A 17,347-nucleotide genomic window follows, 5' to 3' on the forward strand; every position below is an offset into this window, starting at 1 on the left:
TGCCAAGCCCACCCCTGGGTCACCCACCCTGCCTGTGCCAAGGACTAGAGGGGCTGCACACACCTTGGCCTCCAGCTTCTGCACCTGCTTCTTCCCGCCACGGAGGGCGGCCTGTTCCGCCTCCTCAAGGCGGGCCTGGAGCTCACGCACCGTCTGTTCCAGTGTCTTCTTCATCCGTTCCAGGTGTGCACTTGTGTCTTGCTCCTTCTTCAGCTCCTCGGCCATCATGGCTGCCTGTCGGGGAGGAGGGGCTGGTCAGGTGCCCAGCCTCAGGGAAGTCCCTCTGCAATGTTGTTCCAGGCTCCCCATAGCCCTTGCCCAGCCTCACATCAGTGATGGCCTTTTTGGCCTTCTCCTCGGCCTCCCGCCTCTCCTGTGCAGCCTCCTCCACCTCCCCGCTCAGCTGGGCCAAGTCCGCCTCCAGCTTCTTCTTCTGGTTTAGGAGGCCTGTGTTCTGAGGGGAAGCAGAGTCTCAGAGCCAGCCAGCAGGCCTGCACCTGCTCTGTCCCCAGGGACTCCTGTCCCCACCTGTGAATGCAGAAGGTTGAGGCGCTCGGTGGCCTCCAACAGCTCCTGCTCTGCCAGTCGCCGGCTGCGCTCGCCCTGCTCCAGAGCAGCCCGCAGCTCCTCCAGCTCCGCGGCCAGCAGCGAGGCCCGGCGCTCCAGAGCCTGCGCCTGCTCGCGGAGCTCAGCCGCCAGCCGTTGCTCCTCGTCCCGCCCTGCCTGCTCCTCCTTGAGCTGTGCCTGCATCAGCCGCGTGGCAGCCTGGGCCTCTGTGGCCTGGCGGGTGGCATGGCCCAGCTGCAGCTCCAGATCGTTGAGGTCACCCTCCATCTTCTTCTTGAGCCGCAGCGCCTCATTGCGGGCCCGTGTCTCTGCATCCAGGGAGGCCTGCAGGGACTCCACAGCTCGCTGGTGGTTGCGCCTGTGGGAGGAGGGTGGCATGAAAGGGGGTCCAGTAGGGGCATACCTGTCCTTACAAATGCCCACGGACCGTTGGAAACAAGAACCCATTTTGTCACCCAAGTGAGTCACCCCTCCCCGATTTAAAGTCTCTTGTGACTGCCTGTGGCCCATCAGAGCAAGTTCATGGACAAGAGTGAGGCCCAGGCAGACAGAGGTGGACTGACTCTGGCTCCACCCCCAATGTGTGACTTTGGGCAAGTCCTTTAGAATCTCTGAGGTTCACAGCTAGAATGGAGACAGCAACCTGGACCTCAGAAAGTCCCATGGGAGGGACAGACTAGAGAGAGCAGAGTACACACTGCTTCCCTCCCCTTCTGCTCTGGGGAGGCGGGGACGGGAGGAGGATGGACACACCTCAGGTTAGCGCACTCCTCGTCTTTCTCTGCCAGCTTCCGGTCCACTTCTGCTTTGACCTGGGAGAGCTCCAGCTGGATCCGCAGCGTCTTGGTCTCCTCCAGCTCCAGGGCCCCCTGTGGATACAGAGCAAGCAGGGTCAGGTGGTGGGGGGGATGGCCAGTGGAGCAGCAGGTCAGCATCCACCCACCCCTGCAGCCAGCCCCTGACCTCTGCCTCCTCCAGTGCAGCCTGGATCTCACTCTTCTCGCCTTCCAGCGCCTTCTTGGCTTTCTCCAGTTCCTGGATGCTCTTCCCACTGAGACTCACCTGGTCCGTGAGGTCGCTGATCTCCTCTGCAGTGGACAGGGTGCTGAGGGGCCACCCCCATGGCTTGTACTCCCCCCCAGGTCACTCCACTCACCCCTGATTCCAGGGTGGCCCCACCAGGGCACCCCCTGTGACTCCAAGGTGCTCCGACCCCAGGGCAGCACCCTGGCCCTGGCGTGTGGCAGGTCCTACCCTGCAGGTTCTTGTTCTCCCGCTTGAGCGTCTCCAGGGCTTCAAGTGCCTCCTCGTGGCTGTGCCGCAGCCGGAAGAGCTCAGTGCCCAGGCCACGGGCCTCCCTCTGTGCTGCCTCCAGCTCCCGCTGCATCTCCTCCTCCTGCCGCCGCCGTTCCTCCAGTGCCCGTTCCAAGTGCCGCTGCTTCTTGTCCAGCGCAGCAGCTGCTGAGGTCGCCCGCTCCAGCTCCAGGGTTACATCCTCTGACTCTGTCTGTAGCCGCAGCTTGGCCTTCTCCAACGACGAGCACTTGGCGTTGGCAGCCTCCACGCCCTCCTCTGCCTCCTGCAGCCGCAGTGCCAGCTTTTTTCTAGGCCATGGGACCAGACAAGGTGTGGACCGTGGAGGGAGGGAGAACAGCCCCAGCAGTTCCCTTCACCCACCCTCAGCGGGGCTCAAGCACAGGCATAAAGCTCTGCATGGCAGTGGCCTGGCCAGCAAAACACTTACTTGGCCTCCTCCAGCTCCTCGGTCCTCTGGATGGCATCTGCTTCGTACTTGCTCCTCCACTGGGCCACCTCGGCATTGGCCTTGGACAGCAGCCGCTGCAGCTCAGCCTGGGCCTCAGCCTCCTCCTCGTGTTGCTCCCGCAGGAGGTCACAGTCGTGCCGCAGAGCCTGCACGGCGTGGGCCAGAGCGCTCTTGGCCTGCAGGGACACCAGTGACCTCAGCATTGGTGCAGCTCAGTGGCTCTGGCACCCACCTGCCCACTCCATGGTCACCAGTGCCAGCCCACCTTGCTTTCCTCCTCTAACTGGCGCCGCAACTCTTCCAGGCTTTGGGTGGCCAAGGCCTTTCCACGGCTCAGCTGACTGATCAGACACTCCTTCTCCTCTAGCAGGCGACTCAGCTCCCCTGCAGGCGAGCGGACAGGTCAGGCTGGCGAGGGCTGCACCAAAGCCCTGCCTGGTGTGGCCAGCTGAGCCCCAGCCTCACCGCTTTCCGTCTGTAGTCGCCCACGCTGTGTGCTTGCGTCCACCAGCTGCCGCTGCAGCTCCTCCACCTTGATCTTGGCCTCGCTTAGCTGATCCTCATAGGTCCGGCACAGCTTCTCTGCACTGGCCTAGGATCCCAGGTTGGGGGTCAGGGGTTAGGTGTCAGAACAAATCTGTGCATCAGACGGCAGGATCTGGGATTGGAGACTGGTAAGCTAGATGTGGGCCCAGGAATCAAAGGGAGAGCAGAGCCCCAAGTTCAAAGGGAAAGAGATTCTACTGCTGGGCTTAACAGATAGGTGTCAGAACTGACAGGGCTGGGCCAGTCCCAGGGCAGTGGGTCAGGGTGAGAGTTGGGATGGAAGCTGTGGAGTCAGCTGGGGACAGTGGTCAGAGGTCAGCTGTCAGGATTATGTGGTAGAAAGGTCAGGGGTCAAGGCTAGGGTGCTGGGGTTCAGGACAGGAAGAGAGTCAGGACAGGTATTAAGTCAGAGTTCAGGAGTCAAGGGCTGGGGTCACAACTACTGCGGGTTCAAGGGTCTGAGGCTGGAAGTAGATGCTGGGTCAGAAATGACCTGGAGTCAGGGAACAGGGCTTGGGAGTCAGCTTAAGGTCGGGACTGGTAGGAGGCTGAGAAATGGAGGTTGGGTGCCAGGTGAACGGGTCAGGGCTCAGGATAAGGTACCGGGTGGGGGCTGGTATGGGGACAGTATCGGCTGCTGGGGTCGGGTTTAAAGTCAGGGTGGGTATGGGGTGAGGAAGGCATGGACACCTTGGCGCGGGTCAGAGTCTCCACGTTGGCAGCCAGGTCGTCCACCTCCATGCGCAGCTCACTCTTCTCCTTCTCCAGCTTCTGCCGCACCCGCTGCAGGCTGTCCACCTGCTCCCCCAGCTCCGACGCGCCCTCTGCCTGCTTGCGCCGCAGCGCCGCCACTGTGGCCTCGTGCCTCAGCGCCGCCTCTTCCAGCTCCCGCCGCAGCCTCCCCAGCTCCGCCTCGCGCTTGCGGCAGCCCTCGCGCTGCCCCGCGGATGCACCGCCTGCCTCCTCCAGCCGCTCGCTCAGCTCCTCCAGCTCCCGCGCCGCCTCCGCACGCTGCTTCTCCACGCGGGCCCGGGCTGCCCGCTCTGCCTCCAGCTCCTCTTCCAGCTCCTCCGCCCGAGCCTGGGGTGGGCACGTGGGGCAGCTGTCACCTCTGTGGGCCTCTGACGCCAGGCCTCACCCACCCAACCCCCACGCACCTGCAGCTCCTTGATCTTCTTCTGCAGCTGGGCCCCCAGGAGCTGCTCGTCTTCCACCCGCAGGCTCAGCTGGCTCAGCTCGGAGTCCTTCCTGGGAGCCACAGGGTGGGTGAGCCAGCACAGGCCTTAACTCCCACCCACCTGCCTGGGACCCCCATAACGCCCCCAGGTCCCCTTCAGGCCCTGAGGGATCTCACCCCCATGCACCTGCTGCACTGGGCCCTGAGGCCTCAGCCCTGGACCCTGGCTAGGGCCCTCAGTCCAGGGAAGGCAAGACGCTACCCCTGCACCCCAGTGCCCCATCTGTCACCCTTAACCTCTGCAATGCTGCAGGAACCACAGGAATCCAGAAGGGAACAAGGGCCGGGTGCAGGCTCAGAAGGCCCCCACCTGCTGCCCCACCACACCTACTTCTTGAGCTTCTCCTCCAGCTGCTGCTTGTCTTGGGCAGCATCGGCCACCGACTCCTGCGTCAGCTTCAGGTCACCCTCCAGCTTGCGCTTGGCCCGCTCTGTGTCCATGCGCAGCTTCTTCTCCTGCTCCAGGGAGCATTCCAGCTGCAGCGCGGGCACAGCAGGGGTCAGCCATGGCCCAAGCCAGCCAGCACCCCGGCCCCACCACCCAGTCTCCGGGTGGCCCTGACTCACATCCTCCACCTGTTGCTCCAGCCGGAGCTTGGCCTTGGTCAGCGCACTCACGCGGTCCTCCTCGGCCTGCAGGTCACCCAGGGCCTGCTGGTGGGCCTCCTGCAACGCCTTCTTTTCCTTGGTCAGCCGGGCCACTGACTCGTCCAGCGCAGCCATCTCTTCCGTCAGGTTCTTCACCTGTGCCAGGGCCAGGGTCACCATGGGGATGTCCTTCCCCGCACTCTGAGCGGCCACCATACCAGGTCAGAGCAAGTGCCCCTTCCAGCTATGGGACTCAGGCAAGTAACTTGACCCCGAGCCTCCACCGCTTCTGCCTAAGGGAAGGACCCTCCTCATGGGGCTGTAATGAGGATTCAGGAGTGGACGCACCTGCAGTGCTCAGCACCACACCTGGCCCGGTGAGAGATCCACAGATGCCAGCCATGTGCAGTATTAGCAGGTGCTCAGGGCAGCTGCCTCCTAGTCCTGGCTTCCTCGGTGAGCACCTGTGAGAACCTAAGCTGCCTACGCCCACCTCACTTTCCCTCCTGTGTAATGGAGTCACTCCTCCAGCACTGGGAACCACAGGGGCCGTCACGAGGGCTCAAGGTCAGAAGTCACCTGCGGGATGCTGAGCTGGGGATATGGAATTCCTGCCCTCAAGGGGCTTGCACTCCAGGATGGATGAGGATCACCAGCATGTGCTAAACACCTACTGTGTGCAAGGCCTAGGAGCATGTGCTCAGGAAAGGACAATTACACACCACATCACCACCTACCCTAATGGGGTAAGTGCTGCTAACCCTACTTGACAGATAAGGAAACTGAGGCCCAGGAAAGGCAGTGACAGGCCCAGGGCCACAAAGCAGAGGCTTAGCAGAGCAGGGGTGGGATCTGCAGCCACCTGGCCCCAAAGCTGGCCCCTGGCTCAGGGCCCTTCCCCACAGCTGGCCCGGCCCACACCTTGTTCTCAGTGGCTTGCTTCTCCTTCTCAGCTTTGGCCAGTGTCAGCTCCAGGTCATCAATATCCTTCTTCAGCTCCGTGCACTCGTCCTCCAGCTTGCGCCGGCGGGCAGCCAGGTCAGCGTTCACCTCCTCCTCATCCTCCAGCCGCTCACTCAGCTCCTTCACCTTCCCCTCCAGCTGCACCTTGGACTTGATCAGCAAGTGGCAGCGCTCCTCGGCATCTGCCAGATTGTCCTGCTCCTGGAGGGCACACGGAACGGGGCCAGGTCGGGGGAGGGCCAGGTAAACCAGCAGAGAGACACCAGGCTAGGCCCTGGAAACTGCCTGTTTGTCTATCCAAAGGTTTGAAGCCTGTGCTCAGCTGTGCTCTGAGAACTCAGGAATGCCTTGACCTGCTCTTGGGCATGGAGGGGCAAGGGCTCAGAGGGACACACCAGAGCATCAAGAGGGGAGTGTTAGACATGTGTGGGGTGGCCCAAAGTGAGGCCCAAACAAGGGTTCTGAGAGAGAAGCCCACTGCCCACTGCCCCGCTGTTGGGCTGAGGCCTTCCAAGGTGGCAGGGTGAGCAGCAGCAGCCCCTGCACGGCCACGGACAGGCTCCTGGAGGCAGTCCCTGGAAGGGCTCAGGTATCCTTACCCCCCATTTCCTTACTGCCCAGCTGCATCACAGTCTCCTGCACTAACAGGTGAGTTTTGTGACCACAGGGCCATCTCTGTCTTCCCACCAACATTCCTCCTTGTATCACACAACTGATACACAAAGCCATGTGCCGAAGGCAGGAAAGCTTGCTCTGTGGACCTGGGGAGATTCCAGACCCTTGATCTGTGCCCTCTGGCTATCACCCTGTTACCTGCCGCCTGGGTTCCCATGGCCCTTAACCAGAGAAGAGAGCATGGGTCTGTTTGGTTTCAGGGATGGCAGGGAGGGGAGAGCTGTGGTTCCTCTGCTTTAGCGGGAGGCCAAGGTGGCACGAGGGGAGAGTGCCAGGACACGTGGCCAGACGAGGCCTTGGGGTGGGGAGGCTGGGACATGGAGGTCTCATCTCATGGCATCTCTAGAACAGGAAGACATAAGGCCTGAGCCCCATGGGTCTGGCTGTACTATCCCTCAGAGCAGCTCGGGGTACTCGGGGCTGGGGACACCCAGTCACAAGGGGAACCCCCGACTCACGGCCTGCAGCTGCAGGGCCAGGTCATTCTTCTCCTGGGTGACGCTGACGTGCGTCTCCTCCAGTTCCTGGCGCTTGGCCTCGGCCGCAGCCAGCGCCCCTCGCAACCCCCGCAGCTCTGCCCGCAGGGCCGCCAGCTCCTCCTCAGCCTGCGCCGAGCGCAGCAGCGGCTTCATCTTGAAAAAGAGCTTCATCCATGACCAGTTCTTGACGGCATTGAAGGCACGGATGTTCCACTGGATGGTGAACAGCGCATCCCTGGGGAGGGGCAGCCGAGCTGTAAAGGTGGCTCAGTGCTGCCCATCACAAATGGTGACACTTGGCACAGTTCACTTGTTTTGCCTTCCCAGCAGCCTCATGGAGTAGCTCCTAATACCTCTGCTTTATAGGTGAGGTTGAGGGGAGGCCCACAGTCCCACAGGCCTGCCTCCAGTGAAGGGGCTCATGAGCCCCCCACGTCCGCCTCTGCAAGTCCCAGAAGACACCAGGGCTGTTAAGCCATGGGGCTCTGGGGTCAGCGGCCTGGGCTGACATGCCAGCTGGCACTGGATCTCTGACACGGGCACCCCTCTGCTGAGTGGAGACCATCACAGCGCCTGTGTCTCAGGACCGTCAGCGCTTTAACCAGGATAATGTAGAGAAAGTATCTTGCCTGGGGCCCTACACGCAAGTCTTGGAAAACACTGGTGCCATCGCTACCCCTCCGGGCCACACACTGGTGGCCTGAAATGGAGAGGCAAGTGCCTTACCCCATTTTTTGAGGTGAGGAAATGGAGGCTGGGGGACACAGAACAGAACCTTGCCCCAACCAGGCACAGGGGCTGATCTGACTACAGGGCAGCATGTCAGGGTTGGGAGAGCCAGTGGGTCTGGGAGCTGAGGGGCAGGGGCCACACCCTGTCCCCAGCCTCCTTCCCACACCCACCTGCCTCCCAGCAGGCGCTGGTACTCAAGGCGCATGAGGCGGCCGCGGCTCCGTGCCTGCAGCAGCGTCAGCACCTTGGCCAGGCGCTGGTCACGGAGCTCTTCCAGGACGCCTAGAAGCCCAGCCTTGAAGAACACCTGGGGGCGGAGAGGTGGACAGCCAGGGTAACCCCCAACCATCCGCATGAACCCTGCCCAGTATGACCACCACAGCCAGGGCCAGCCCTGATCCCACAGTGCCCTGACCTTGGTGTGGCCAAACTGGTACTGGTTGTGATCCAAGTCCAGTGAGCCCAGCAGTTTCTCTGTGGCCTTCCTGCTATCCATGAAGGTGTCATCCGGGATGGCACTGGGGTTCAGGATACGGTACCTGGGAAAGGAGGGCAGAGCTGGTCAGGAGAGGGCTGGGTGTGGGGCACAGGCCACTGAGAATGGGGAAGTCAGGGACCGAGGAGGCTCGTGTGGGTGGCAGGGGACCCGTTCCTGGGCCTCTCCGAGGCTGGTGCGGAGGTTCCAGCAGGGCACATGCCGAACAAGGGGGCCAGGGATGCGTCACCACACTGGGACACTAGGGATACGCCACTTAAAATCCTTGGGGGGTTGGCTGGGCGCGGTGGCTCACGCCCATAATCTCAACACTTTCGGAGGCCGAGGCGGGTGGATTGCTTGAGCCCAGGAGTTCAAGACCAGTGTGGGCAACATGGTGAAACCCCATCTCTACTAAAAACACAAAAATTAGTGGGGCATGGTGGCGGGCGCCTGTAATCCCAGCTACTCAGGAGGCTGAGGCAGAAGAATCTCAGAATCGCTTGAACCTCAGAGGGCAGAGGTTGCAGTGAGCCAAGATCCTGCCACTGCACTCCAGCCTGGGCGACAGAGCAAGACTCCGTCTCAAAAAAAAAAAACAAACAAAAAACCACAACCTTGGGGGGATTTTAAATGCATTCAGTAAGTTTTTAAAGAGGCTTTTTACAGAAGGCATGCACTATTTTTAAAATTTTTTTAAAGGCAAAAAATATTAGTAGAAGATGACATGCTATGCCCTATCACTGAAGAAACATTTGGGGGAAAATTCTAATGCAAAAGAGCCAGGGCTCCCAGCCTGCCCACTTCTAAGCAGACACATGTGCACAGGGCTGTGTGGGTCAGGTGGGCTGCAGCCACGCTGTGAAGGCCCCTCATGAGGGGGACTCATTAGACAAAGCATGCAGTCCACTGGACTGTGAGATGTTTTGCAGCCGGGAAAAACGGATGATGATGGCAGGCGTATGCCTGTGGATAAGGAATGATCTCCAGGCCAGACTGTTAGAAAAAACAAGCTCACAGCACCATTTGTGTGTGTGCGTGTACAGTATCTCTGTGAACCTCTGTTTACAAAGGAGAGTGTGGATGGCACCATGACTTCTGGAGGGAGAAGGAACAATGGATGCTTGTTGCCCATTGAGGGAACGGGGAGGAGCTGGCAGCACTGCCCAGGTGCTTGCTATGTGCGAGCCGTCTCATGAAGCCTCGTCCACGTGATTCTCATTCAACTCCTAAATCTGCATCCTTTCTGCTGGCTGCCCTGAGCTCCAGACTGATAATCCCAATCTCCCCCATGACTTTTCTAGGATGTCTTTTGGAGGCATTTCAAACCTGATATATGCAAAACAGAGCTCAAACCAGTATCCCTTCACCTCTCCTCCAAATCAAAAAACCCTGTTTTTGTAGCTCAGTAAATCTACCACCGGTAGCTCCCAGGTTGCTCACTCCCAAAACTAGAAATCACTCTTGTCTTTTCTGCATCCAGAATTCCGTGTCCAGCTCATCAGCAAGGCCTGTTGGCTCCACCTCCAGTATTTGCCCCAAGCCTATTCACTTCTCCCCAAGTCCCCGGCCAGGTATGAGCCACCCCCGTCTCTTGCTGGCATGCCTGGCCAGGCCCCTCAGTCCCTGCTTCCCCCTCCAGACAGGACCGTCTGTTGGGCTCTGACATGTGTGTCCTGCCCAGCCCCTCAGGCCTCCACCTGGAGCAGCGGGCAGGGGGAAGGGGTCACCCACCGCTGCCGGAAGTCGGTGTAGAGCAGCCTGTTGGGGAACCCTTGGCGGCAGATCCGGATCCCCTCCAGGACCCCATTGCAGCGCAGCTGGTGTAGCACCAAGAAGGCATCCATGACCCCTGGACGTGAGAGGGGAAAAGGTCAGAGGTCAACAGGCACACCCGCAGGCCCCAGAGAAAAAGCAGCAGTGGAGACCCTGCGAGGCGAGGGGGAAGATGTACTCAGCCTCCCGGCCTCTGCCCTGTCGCCTTCCCATGATGCCTCCCGGCCCCAGCCAGGCCAGCCCTGGGTGACTACCTGGGGTTTTGTTCTCGTTGGGGACAATGCAGCGGACAAAGTGGGGCTGTGTGGCCCGCAGGTTGGTCATCAGCTTGTTGAGGTTCTCCTGGCAGCGGGGAAGAGTGAGGGAAAGGCACAAAGGGGGCAGAGAACCAGAATTGGATGCCGCAGTGGTCAGGACTGAGACGGGAGCAGGGCCCCAAGTGCCCTGCACTTTTGCTCTTTCACTCTCATTCTGGTGATGGGAGACCCTTCGCTGTCTCCCATCACCACCACCAAAGTCTTCACTCCCCTGCCAAATCCCCATCCCTCCCAGAGCCCCAGGGCTCCCACCCCTTCCCCACAAACCCTGCCCAGGCAGCGTAGGGACGGGAAGCAGCACAGACTTGCTGTGATGTTCACGTGGAGAGGAGTTAAACATCACTGCAAGTCTTAACGGCCGCCCGCCCAAGGCACAGGGGACAGGGCAGGGGGTGAAGGACAGGGCTGGAGGCTGCCAAGAGTGAGGATCTATCTCCCAGATGGGGCCTTACCTTGTGCAGCTGGGACACCGTCTGGAATGATGCTGCCTTCTTACGCTTCTCTTTCACCCCAGACTTGGGGGGCTCGGCTGATAGAGACAAGGGGCCTGGTCACTCCAGGGAATGTTGCTCTGTGGGCCCCTGTCAGAGCGGAGATCTCGTCCCTCGGTACTCACTGGAGCAGGAGCCCGCATAGTTCTCATAGAGAGTCGCCAGGAGCCTATTCTGTGACTTCTGGAAGATGGGGACCACGGTCTCATTCAGGGGATCCTTGTTTTTCTCCAGCCAGCCCACGATGCTGTAAGGCACCTGGAGAGACCAGACAGGTGCTGAGCCCGGGTGGGAGACCTGGAGCAGGGAGGGAGGAGCCTGGCTGAGGGCTGGGGTTCCAGCAAGCACCTACCACGCCTGCGTAGTGGACCACCTCGAAGTGGGCCTGGTACTTGCGCTTCTTGTCAGGCCGAGGCTGCTGGAAATTGGGTGACTTCCCTGCGTGGTTGTCATAGAGCTTGGCCCGGAAGCTGGCGTCTGAGGCCTTGGGGAACATGCATTCCTCCTCCAGGATGGACAGGATGCCCAGTGGCTGGGAACAGAAAGAGCTTGAAAAGCCACCATCAAGCCAGTCCATCCTGGAAGGACTGAACCCCTGTTCCTCAGGCCATGTCCCTTCTGGGAGCCTTCCCAGATCCCCCAGCCTCAGCCATCTCCCCAGATGGTCAGAACCCATCTCCTAACAGAGAAAAGTTTGTGGCTTGGCTCCAGTCCCCTCCTGCAAAAATCTGCAGCACCGAGGTGTCATCTTCACTTCTAACAATGGCAAACCCAAGCTGGCATCTCTGTACCCACTCTCACCCCCGCCACAGCCATGGCTGTCACACACAAACACGGGGTAAGTAAAAAAAAAAAAGCCATCAAGTTCACATTTTGGCTTCCTCACTCACTACCTGTGGGGCCCTCCGACATCACTAAGCCTCAGTCTTCTAACCTGCAGAGTGGGAAGATGAATGTCTTCAGTGCTGATATAATATTTAAAAAGCTGTCAGTCACCTAAATGCCCAGCCGTAGGGGACTGCAGAAATGCATCGTATGAAACTCATCCACTGCATGAACTACTCTTGCCGTCAGCAGCATCAAAATACATTTTTAGAGAAAAAGTAGGATATGAAATGAAATCTGTGTCTATAAAAGAAAATGGATAGGCCAGGCGTGGTGGCCCATGCCTGTAATCCCAGCACTTTGGGAGGCCAAGGCGGGTGGATCACTTGAGGTCAGGAGTTCGAGACCAGCCTGGCCAAAATGGCGAAGCCATGTCTCTATTAAAAATACAAAAATTAGCTAGGTGTGGTGGCACATGCCTGTAATCCCAGCTACTTGGGAGGTTGAGGCAGGAGAATTGCTTGAATCCTGGAGGCGAAGGTTGCAGTGAGCTGAGATGGTGCCATTGTACTCCATCTCAAAAAAAAAAATAAAGGATAAAGGATTTCAAGGAAATAAACCTAAGTGTCATGTGACCAGCTGTAGTAGGAATGGGGAGAAACATTTTTTCCCTTGCCAATTTTTCAAATTTTCTTTCTTCCATTCTTTGTACAATGGGTAAATAAACAATGTTCCACAATCACAAAAACAAGGAAACACACCCTGCCCTGCACCCAGGGCAGTTGTAAGGATCCAGTGAAATTGTGGCTGCAGATAGGGCCTTGTGAGCTGCAGAATTCTGAGCACCCAGGAGGAGCTGTTGTCCACAGTACTGGGACGCATGCATTCACACTGCTCACACACCAAGGCTCACTCACGGTCAATTCCAACACACCCACTCACACGTGCCCTTACACAAGCACATAAACACTGCCAACTACACTCACATATGCATGCTTACTGCAGCGCAGTCACACGCTTCCATGCACATTTGCACAGGCTTCTATGCAAGCCATGGTCATCCATCCCTGCTTGCTCACCACACACACCCTCCCTTCCTCAAAGCGACCTTGCCATGGCCCCCACCTTCTCGATGAGGTCGATGCAAGGCTGCAGGTCAAGGCCAAAGTCGATGAAGACCCAGTCGATGCCCTCACGCTTGTACTCCTCCTGCTCCAGCACAAACATGTGCTGGTTGAAGAACTGCTGCAATTTCTCATTGGTGAAGTTGATGCACAGCTGTTCGAAGCTGTTGAACTACAAGAGGGAGGGGCCTGGCTCAGCAGACCTCTCGCAGATGGGGAAAGGGAGGCCCGGGGAGGGGCATGAGTTCACCCCCAACTTGCAGGCAGAAGGCCAGGGCTTCTGCCCCCCCCCCCCCACAGGCCCATGTCCTCTACCTTGGAGAGAACAGAGCCCAAGGTGAGGGCCTGTCCTCACCTCAAAGATCTCAAACCCAGCGATGTCCAGAACCCCGATGAAGAACTGCCGGGGCAGCTTTGTGTCCAGGGTCTGGTTGATCCGAGACACCAGCCACCTGAACAGCCGGTCGTAGGTGGCCTTGGCCAGAGCCCCCACAGCAAACACCACCTGGAGGTGCAGGGAGGCTGGGCTGGGACCTGGCAAGGAGGGGACCCTGCCCGGCTGTCCCCCATGGGCTTGGCCTGCAGGCAGCTCACCTGCTCCACACTCTGGAGCTTGGTCACGTACTCATTCCCTACACGCACCCGGGGGTGCAAAAGGCCTTTGAGGAGGTCCCCACTGCTGACCCCCATCAGGTAGGCAGCCTTGTCGGCACCTGGCAGGGCACACGAGTGGGGTAAGGGAGGAGGACACCACCATGGGCACTCAGGGGCTCTACTGTCTCAGCCTGGGGCTAGGAGAGGGAAGTTAAGAGGGGTCAAGTTCAGGGCTAGCAAAGCCTCAGGAGGGTAAGGGTTTGGAGCGGAGGAGGCAGGGCCAGGTAAGACTGAGGTGAAAGGTTGTGGATAAGAGTTGGGGTTAACCATCATGGACAGGATGCTGAGGTCTGGGTCAAGGTGAAGGCCAGGTCAGGGCCCCTCACTCTCAGTGCCATCAGCCTCCGCCTGCTCCTCACGCTGCTTCTGCTTGAACTTCATGTTGCCAAAGTGCAGGAGGGCGCCCACGATCTTATAGCAGGCGCACTTCTCTTCCACGCTGAAGCCCAGGATGTCCATGGCATGCTGGGGGGTGGCGGGGAAAGCGAGTTCAGAGAGGTCTGGGCTCCGCCAGGGTCCAGCCAGGCACTACCCCTGGACCATTTGTGCAGCTGGGGGCACCGACAGTGCTGCCCGATCCCACCACAGGCGCCCACACAGCTCCCCTCCCACCAGAGCCCGTACGTCGGTGGCAATGAGCTCCTCCCCATCATTCATGTTGTCCACGGTGATGACGCCCTGGCTGCAGAAGTGGTAGTCATAGGGGTTCATAGACAGAAGCAGCATGTCTGGAGACACAGGGCAGAGAAGGGAGGGTCAGGCGGTGCTTACCAGCTATTCTCCCCCCAGCAATTGCAGCATAGGGGGTCCTGGGGGGCAAGCCCAGCAGGCGCCTAGGGCCCTCCCAGAGGACCTCATCTCCCAGTCTGGGGGCCAAGTTTCTCATCCTCACCCCCGCCAAGGCCAAGGGCACTGAGAGTGAGGGGCCCTGACCTGGCCTTCACTTTGACCCTGGCTTCTTTTTCTGGTTCTCTGAGGAATGAACCACAGTCCCCACGTCTCACTCATCTTTTGAGTGTTGCTCACGGCCCCCTCTGGCCCGGATCCCATGCTAGATGCTGGCGCACAGGGAGGACCAGACTCTGCCCTCGAGGGGCTTGCCAGGGAGGAGAGCTGGGCCTAGATAGTCATCAGTCTGCCTTGGTGCTGGATGGGACCTCTCTAGTGTCAGGACAGCAAGTGGGGTTTAGGGCTTAGGCTCCTGGAGGAAGCGATAACACGTTGGCAGGTTGCTGGAGCTAAGAGGACTGTTCCCTAGCAGGAAAGTAACCAAAAGTCCCAAGAAAGAAGAGAGGCCACAGACCCCAGGACAGGGAGGGAAAGACCACCAGGGCCTGGCCTGATGGAGGCCAGGAAGCACCAGGCAGCCCCTCCAGGTTCTGACTCCCAGCCCCTTCATCATACTGCCCCTCACCCTGCAGCTCTGGCTTCTTCCCTGAGAGGATCTGGTAGTAGACGTGGTAGCTGCGCTCACCGGGCAACTGGAAGATCACCCGTGACTTCTCCAGGAGATCTGGGGAGAAGGGCGCTGGCCTGCCATCTCCCGCACCTCCCCAGAGTGGATGTCCCAAGGGGGCAATGCGGAGGGAGAGAGGGGGGCAGGGAGTGTGCAGGGGGGCTGCGTCTGCACCTGCCAGCTTGTGTGGGGAGGGCGTCTCTCCTGTGCCTGTGTCATCGCATGAGCTGTGTGTCTGTACATGTATGTGTGTCTGTGTCTCTGGCCAGATGGGTCAGTGTGTGTCCTTGTGTGTGGGGGGTGAGTGTGGTGTCTGCATGTGCAGGTTATCTGTTGGTGTGTCAGTGTGTGTGCGTGTGTGGCCGAGCCTCCGTGTGTGTGTGTGTGTGTGTGTGTGTGCGTCTGTCTGTGTAGGGGTCAGGGTGTGAATTACAGCCTATCCCTGTCCCCGTCACTGCCTGCCTGTGCTCATCTGTCAAGACCTAGCCGTGCAGCCCAACGTGGGGAGTGGCCAACGTGGGTGCCACTCTGTGTCCCTGGCCCCCTTGAGTGTGGCCTAGGCGCCTGGGGTCTGTGCAGCTGGGTGGTACTGGGGCACTTCCCAGCGGGGTGCCTGGAAGGATGGGGCACTCTACGTGTAGCTGTGTAGCTGGGGCAGGAGGGCCATGGGCCAGGCCTGCCCTCTTGGTGGCCAGAGAGAAGACTGGGGACGGGCTAGGGGTGCAGTCACAGGAGCCTGACTGGCCAAATGAGGATTTGGGTCTCCATCCTCAGGTGACAGGGATCTAGAGAAAGCTTTCAAGCAGGAACAGGATATGACCAGCAAAACTATGGCCGCGTAGAGGAGAGGAAGCTGGAGACCAGGCAGAGGCTGGGGTGATGTTCTGGTGACAGGTGAGGTGGCCTGAGCTGGGCAGCAGCCAGGGGGTAGAGAGAAGTGCCCAGAGCAGGCGGGAGCCCAGAAGTCGTGATGACAGAGGCCGAGTTGGGGTGACCGGGCTCAGGTCTCCTTCCCCTGCACCGCCCGCAGGGGGCTGACTCACAGCTGTCAATATCCGCGGATGCCAGCTTCCCAGAGGGACCAAAGTGAATGCGGATGAACTTGCCCTGTGGGCAGAGGGGCAGCCCTCAGCCAAGGGGCACAGCCAGCTGTCCCCACCTGTGCCCGACCTGCCGCTGGTGGCCTGCCACATCCCCGCCACCCCTCCCACTTCGGCCACTCACAAAGCGGGAGGAGTTATCATTCCTCAGGGTCTTGGCGTTGCCAAAGGCCTCCATGGCAGGGTTGGCCTCGATGATTTGATCCTCAAGGGTGCCCTGGAGCGGTGGGGGTGAAGGGTCTGTCAGTTCTGGTGCCTACCCACCGGGAGGCCAGAGCCACCCGTGGCCCCTCTGTTGTGCAGAGGAAGGGGGTACCCCCAGGGCTGCCCCATTGACATTGACCCCATACTCACCCCAGTCTTTGTTGCCAGAAATTGCTGGGGGGAGAAGACAGACAACATAAGAGGGCCAGGCCTCCGGGGGGCAGGGCAGGGTGGAGCGGGGTATCAGCGGGAGGCAGCGGACAGCAGGACAGGGGGGTGGAGTTAGTCACCAGAATGCACGGCCCCCACCCTCAGCCCCTCAGCCTGACCCTCCGCCAGCTGTTAGGAGGCAAAATGCTGGAAAGTGGGATTGGCACAGCCCCAGCCAGAGTCTCCACCTGCAGCCTCCTCTGCCCCAGTCCGGCCTCTGGCCTCCCTTCATTTCCAGTCTGCATGCAGCGGCCCTGCTCCAAGCCCCAGGGGGCTCCCGACTAAAATCTAGGGTCCTCCAGAGCCCAGCCCAAGTGCCCCCTCCTCTAGGAAGGCCTCCTGGCTGCTCCAAAGCTGGAATAGACCTCTTCCTGTTCTGAACCTTCCTGCCCTAACCTCCCACTAAGACCTTACATACCTCTCCTTTGTAATGCAATTGGGTGTGTCTTCATTGTATGTCTGCCTGTATACCTACCAGTGCTCACAACGGCCCTGCCAGCTGCCCATTATTAGCCCTAATTTGCAAATGAGGAAACTAAGCTCCGAGCAGGGAGTGGATCTGCTCAAGGCCACATAGCAAGTCGGGAGCGGCAGGGCAGGTGCCCAGCATCCTGCCTCCTGGACGCCACAGCTGTCCTGTGTGTCACCCAGGGGTACTAACTGAATTGAGCAGATCCTCCCTCTCCCCATCCTAGCCTCATCCTCACCTTCCCTTCCTTTTCCTTTCCTTCTCTTCCCTACTCCGGATGCTGGGAGCCAAGGAAGAAAGGGAGAGAAGGGAAGGAATGGATTCTGGAGGGAACAGATACACCACCACGTACTTTGTGGTCATTCATTCACCTCCAGGGAGCCCAAGAGTTAAAATACCCACAGGGACGTTGGGCAGGGGAGGTGGGACCCCCCAATGCACTCCCATCCAGTGCTTTTGTGCAGGGCTTTCTCTAGCCCATTTGGCCAAATTTGGGGCCAAGATAAGGGGAGCTGATCAATCTTTTAAGTTCCTACAGCCATGGCTCCTGCGGGCAGCCTCTCCCACCCCTCCCTTGCCTGACCCTCTCCCCTGGGCTCTACTGTCCCGGCTCCTTTCTGCCCAGGTGCTCCTCTACCCTTCCAGCTGTGTCCCTGCCAGCTCTGGCCTCTCCCTGACATCTCTTCCTGTCACT

The 17,347-nt window shown here is 59.6% G+C and overlaps 1 protein-coding gene across 3 annotated transcripts in view; it reads right to left on the bottom strand.

The window, feature by feature from the left end:
* The window catches only part of MYH7B (myosin heavy chain 7B), a 46,554-nt gene that overhangs the window by 1,218 nt on the left and 27,989 nt on the right, over positions 1–17,347 (bottom strand). For all 3 annotated transcript variants that reach the window (XM_063633605.1, XM_063633606.1, XM_063633607.1), the window contains 31 exons: positions 16,125–16,148; positions 15,895–15,987; positions 15,714–15,777; positions 14,629–14,727; positions 13,839–13,942; positions 13,541–13,679; positions 13,155–13,273; positions 12,916–13,065; positions 12,562–12,732; positions 10,964–11,143; positions 10,737–10,869; positions 10,573–10,649; positions 10,058–10,145; positions 9,762–9,879; positions 7,968–8,091; positions 7,723–7,859; positions 6,800–7,055; positions 5,625–5,867; positions 4,683–4,859; positions 4,447–4,592; positions 4,036–4,126; positions 3,569–3,958; positions 2,798–2,924; positions 2,598–2,716; positions 2,312–2,508; positions 1,822–2,171; positions 1,531–1,655; positions 1,321–1,436; positions 529–925; positions 329–454; positions 64–234 (listed from right to left, as the gene is read on the bottom strand). In XM_063633605.1, coding sequence (XP_063489675.1) covers positions 64–234; positions 329–454; positions 529–925; positions 1,321–1,436; positions 1,531–1,655; positions 1,822–2,171; positions 2,312–2,508; positions 2,598–2,716; positions 2,798–2,924; positions 3,569–3,958; positions 4,036–4,126; positions 4,447–4,592; positions 4,683–4,859; positions 5,625–5,867; positions 6,800–7,055; positions 7,723–7,859; positions 7,968–8,091; positions 9,762–9,879; positions 10,058–10,145; positions 10,573–10,649; positions 10,737–10,869; positions 10,964–11,143; positions 12,562–12,732; positions 12,916–13,065; positions 13,155–13,273; positions 13,541–13,679; positions 13,839–13,942; positions 14,629–14,727; positions 15,714–15,777; positions 15,895–15,987; positions 16,125–16,148 — 4,851 coding nt within the window. The remainder of the gene's footprint in view (positions 1–63; positions 235–328; positions 455–528; positions 926–1,320; positions 1,437–1,530; positions 1,656–1,821; positions 2,172–2,311; positions 2,509–2,597; positions 2,717–2,797; positions 2,925–3,568; positions 3,959–4,035; positions 4,127–4,446; positions 4,593–4,682; positions 4,860–5,624; positions 5,868–6,799; positions 7,056–7,722; positions 7,860–7,967; positions 8,092–9,761; positions 9,880–10,057; positions 10,146–10,572; positions 10,650–10,736; positions 10,870–10,963; positions 11,144–12,561; positions 12,733–12,915; positions 13,066–13,154; positions 13,274–13,540; positions 13,680–13,838; positions 13,943–14,628; positions 14,728–15,713; positions 15,778–15,894; positions 15,988–16,124; positions 16,149–17,347) is intronic.

This window comes from Symphalangus syndactylus, chromosome 24 (assembly GCF_028878055.3).
Source record: "Symphalangus syndactylus isolate Jambi chromosome 24, NHGRI_mSymSyn1-v2.1_pri, whole genome shotgun sequence".
Lineage (NCBI taxonomy): Eukaryota > Metazoa > Chordata > Mammalia > Primates > Hylobatidae > Symphalangus > Symphalangus syndactylus.